The sequence below is a fragment of the Charadrius vociferus genome, unplaced genomic scaffold (assembly GCF_000708025.1).
Source record: "Charadrius vociferus isolate BGI_N301 unplaced genomic scaffold, ASM70802v2 scaffold828, whole genome shotgun sequence".
In the NCBI taxonomy this organism is placed as follows: domain Eukaryota; kingdom Metazoa; phylum Chordata; class Aves; order Charadriiformes; family Charadriidae; genus Charadrius; species Charadrius vociferus.
In genome coordinates this window covers 1,142,148-1,146,091 of record NW_009649708.1, presented here as the reverse complement: position 1 = coordinate 1,146,091, position 3,944 = coordinate 1,142,148, and the positions used below count along the sequence as shown (strand labels likewise).

The window sequence follows — 3,944 nt, the reverse complement described above, 5'->3', positions numbered from 1 at the left end:
TCCCAAGGTGGGGGGGGGCACCCACAGACCCCCCCCCACACCCCCTCACACGCCCTCTGTGTGTCGGAGGTCCCGCGGGAGGCGGAGCGAGAGAGCACCCCACAGCGCCCGGGCTCTGCGGATTTTGGGCTGCATTCCGAAGAGCGGAGCTTGCTGCTGTGCTGCACCACGGGCTTGTGTCTGTGACCTCCCCAGTGTTGGGGTGCAGGGAGGAGGGGGTTAATCTGCCCCACCTAGCTGCAACCCTCCAAGGCCGTTTCCCTCCTCCCAGATGCCAGGGGTCTGTCCCCAACCCCTTTCCCCAGCCAAGCTGGGAAGAAGCCACTCTCAAGTACCCTGGGGTGTTGGCAGAGGGCTGGGGACTGCACTCAGACAGGGGGAGCTCTGGGCTGGCATCCCCGGGCCCTGCGTGGGTGCCCTCCCTGGCAGGCTCAGGCTGCCTGTGCTCTCTGTGCCCCTGCCGGGGTCACCCCATCTCTCCGGGCGCCAGTGAATCACTTACCTAGGGTCTGCCTCCACCGCAGCCTCTCTGGCTTCATGCCAAGCCTTCCCTTGCCACGCTTCTCTCCTGGGCCATGTGCCCAGCCGTGCACCCAGAGGCCACTGCAGGACCCTTTTGCTACCGGGTGAAGCTGCTTACTTCATGGGGCACCCTGCAGCTGGGGGTCCGTCCATGTGTCCATCGACCACCCCCACCCCCCTGCCTCCCACTCTCTCTCTGCACAGACAACCTCTGGAGTGACCAGAGCCTGGAGACAGACCCTGACCTCCCCCCAGGCTGGAGGAAAATCCGAGACTCTCTGGGCACCTACTACTGGCATGTGCCGACCGGCACGACACAATGGCAGCACCCTGCACACACCACTGGCCCGGGAGGGCACCTGGAGGCTGATGGAGAGGAGTCACTCCAGGGAATGGTAGGGGATGTGGGCAGGGGGGGGAGGGCTGGTGTCAGATCCCACCTCCTGGTAGGAGCCTGCTGAAGGGCCCTCTGGGCATCGTTGGTCCAGCCTCCCCTTGGAGCAGACCTGTCTCTGTCAGCCCAAATTCTTGCTCAGCCCATTCCTGGCCAGGGTTAAGCCTCTTGAAAGGCTTCAGCATGGCTCATGTTGGCATTATCCTGGCTACATGGGATGCCCACAAGCTGAGGTGCTGCTGTCCTGGAAGGGAGGGCTTCCTCACAGCCTCCCTTGCTGCCTTCACAACTTTCCTCTTCTCACCCAGGAGTGCCAGGCCACTGCAGCGAAGCACTCAGCAAAGGACAGGCCCATTCCCAGCCCCATGGCTTCACTGTCCCGGAGGTAGGGCTGCTCATGCACTCTGCTGGCCTGTAGGGCACCATTGACCCTTGACCACTGCAGCGTGCTGGGCCCTGGTGCCCCCCACCACAGCAGACCCACACATTGGAGCCAGAAGGACCATGCTAGTCACCTCCATGGATGCTTCTCAGCTGGTGGCATGGCAGGGGGGAGCTGCTGGTGCAAGGGTATCCTGGTGCTTCCCTGGGTGCACCAGCTCCATGCTGCCAAGTGGGATCTGCCCCCTCACCGCCCTGTCCCTCCACAGGACCTCGCTGCCCTGGCATGGAGATGACTTCCAGCACAGCGCAGAGCACAGCTCCAAGGTACCGCACTCAGGGGCTTCACCGTGGCACTGTGGGCTGGGGCTGGGGCTGGCAGGGGAGGGGGCAGGCAGCAGCTGGCAGGGACAGGGATGGGAGCAAGAGCAGGGGTGAGGTCTCTGGCACAGCGAGGGACATGAGTGGTTGCGGCCAGGCACTGAAACCCCATGTATCTCCGCTCAGTGTTTTGCTGTGCGCTCGCTGGGCTGGGTGGAGATCCCCGAGGAGGACCTAGCACCTGGCAAGAGCAGCATTGCTGTCAACAACTGCATCCAGCAGCTCTCCAACAGCAAGGGCCAGGGCTCTGCAGAAAACCGGGGCGAGGTGAGAGCCTGGGACAGTGCTGACAGGCAGGGTCCCACCCCGGGGCCACTGCTGCTGAGGCTGGCTTGTCCCCACCGATGGGGACCTTGCCTTGAAACTAGAGGGGATAATAAACTGGGACTGTTAAATATTTAAATTTGGAAGATGGTATGAAAGAGCTATTTGAACCACTAATGTTGTTTTTGAACAAAATGTGGAGCACTAGAGAAGTTTAAGAGGCCAGTTACAGCGACTGTTACCAGCGTATTGGGAAGGTAAAGGAGGAGGCCAGGAGCTGTGGGCTGGTGAGGCTGACGGTGTTCCTGGGAAAATATGCAGATAAAGAAGTTGCTTCCCCACAGACTGTGTGTTTAAAAACTCTTTCTTCCATGCGCTTTTGGGCTGGATCTCAAGGGAGTGCTGCATTTAGTCTCCTCTGGAGCTGAAGAAATCCCCTTCAAAGCCCAAGACCATTGGATGGGAGCAGGGGAGCAGGAGCCAGGTCTGAGGGGGTGTAAGGGCAGGCTGATGCCAGCAGGAGGGTTTGCAGCAGGAGTGGTGGCAGGCAGCGTGGAGCAATAGTTCCTAAACATTGCACACCGTGGGGCAAGAGAGCAGGAGCGGAACTGGCTAAGGAGCGATATAGGAATACATACCAGCAGGGACTGCCTCTGCTAGGGTCTCACTGGCTTGCTTGTGGCCATGCAGAGACTTTGCCTTTGTGGCGAGTGACAAAGACACCTGCATCCTCAAGTGTCACGTCTTTCACTGCAATGTGCCTGCCAAGGGCATCGCCAAGGCCCTGCACGAGATGTGCTCCAAGGTGGGATGCAGGGGCCCAGGCGGGTATAGGCATGCCCCGGAGGGCTTGGGGTGAGGGGAGGCACCAGGACCCCCATCTCTTGCAGATCGTGGCTGAGCGAGCCATAGTGAGCAGTAGGCCACCACGCGCTGCCATGTTGGAGTCCATCTCCATCGACAACCTGCCGTTGCAAGGTACCGTTCCCCCAGTGCTGCTGGCTGCTCTCCCTGCCCATAGTCTGCCCTCAGGCAGTGGGATGCCCACTGTCAGAGCCCTTTGGCCTGCCTGGCAGTGTCCCCAGGGTCCTTGGGGACCGGGGGGCACATGGGGGTGGACATGGGAGGGTCCCTCTGGGTGTGCCCCCCATCTCTCCTATGCTGGCAGTGGATATCCTGGAAGCGGTGCGGCAGTCGATGCAGACCTATGAGGCGCTGTACATTGGCAGCCTGCCCGTGCCCAGGGCCATGGGTAAGCACTGCTGGCCCTGCCACGGGGAGGGGGGACACCCCGAGGACCCTCTGCTGTGGGGACAGCTGACTACCCCCTGCCTGCACCACGCCCACAGCTGGGGCAGGGGCCAATGGGATGGGGTCTCCCGCTCCCCAGGGATGGATGTGCTGAACGAGGCCATTGAGAAGCTGATGAGGGGCTCCGGACGGGAGCGATGGACGCCCTCCCTCATCCGCGTGTCCGACACGGCCATGAGGGTGCACCCTGCGCAGGTGGGGAGGGGGACGGGGGGCTCCAGCCGAAGCGGGCACGCTGCTGCCAGTGGGGTGGGACAGGCAACCCTCATGGGGGGCCCAGCCTCCCCGTAGAGGGGACCTGGTGGGGGCGGCAGGGCTGCCCAGGGGGTGGCCAGGGGTGGATGGGCCCACCAGGTCCCTGCAGGAAGACGAGGAGGCAGCGCACATCTGGGAGTGCCAGGTGCGGTACGTGACCTTCCTGGGTGTGGGCCGGGATGCCCACACCTTCGCACTCATCGTGGACACGGGGCGACGCTTCCAGTGTGCGGCCTTCTGGTGCGAGCCTGACGCCGGCACCATCTCAGAGGCAGTGCAGGCAGCCTGCATGGTGAGCAGGAGTGGGGGGTCCCTCAGTCCCCCCAGCCTCCCAGCCGTTCTGGGGACACTTGGGCTGGGGCTAGGGGAGGGTGAAGCTGGGGGCCGGCGTGGGAAGCCCAATCCTGTGTAGCGCAGCAGGGGCAGGAGGGGCTTG

General features: G+C 62.9%; 1 protein-coding gene across 1 annotated transcript in view; it reads left to right on the top strand.

Annotated features, from left to right (window-relative positions):
• Positions 1 to 575: 575 nt before the first annotated feature.
• Positions 576 to 3,944, top strand: part of LOC104291464 (amyloid beta A4 precursor protein-binding family B member 3-like) — a 5,169-nt gene continuing 1,800 nt past the window's right edge. The window contains exons 1-9 of the mRNA XM_009890699.1: positions 576 to 917; positions 1,225 to 1,301; positions 1,567 to 1,624; positions 1,805 to 1,971; positions 2,633 to 2,747; positions 2,833 to 2,920; positions 3,111 to 3,194; positions 3,333 to 3,435; positions 3,608 to 3,800. Of these exons, the coding sequence (XP_009889001.1) occupies positions 576 to 917; positions 1,225 to 1,301; positions 1,567 to 1,624; positions 1,805 to 1,971; positions 2,633 to 2,747; positions 2,833 to 2,920; positions 3,111 to 3,194; positions 3,333 to 3,435; positions 3,608 to 3,800 (1,227 nt within the window). The remainder of the gene's footprint in view (positions 918 to 1,224; positions 1,302 to 1,566; positions 1,625 to 1,804; positions 1,972 to 2,632; positions 2,748 to 2,832; positions 2,921 to 3,110; positions 3,195 to 3,332; positions 3,436 to 3,607; positions 3,801 to 3,944) is intronic.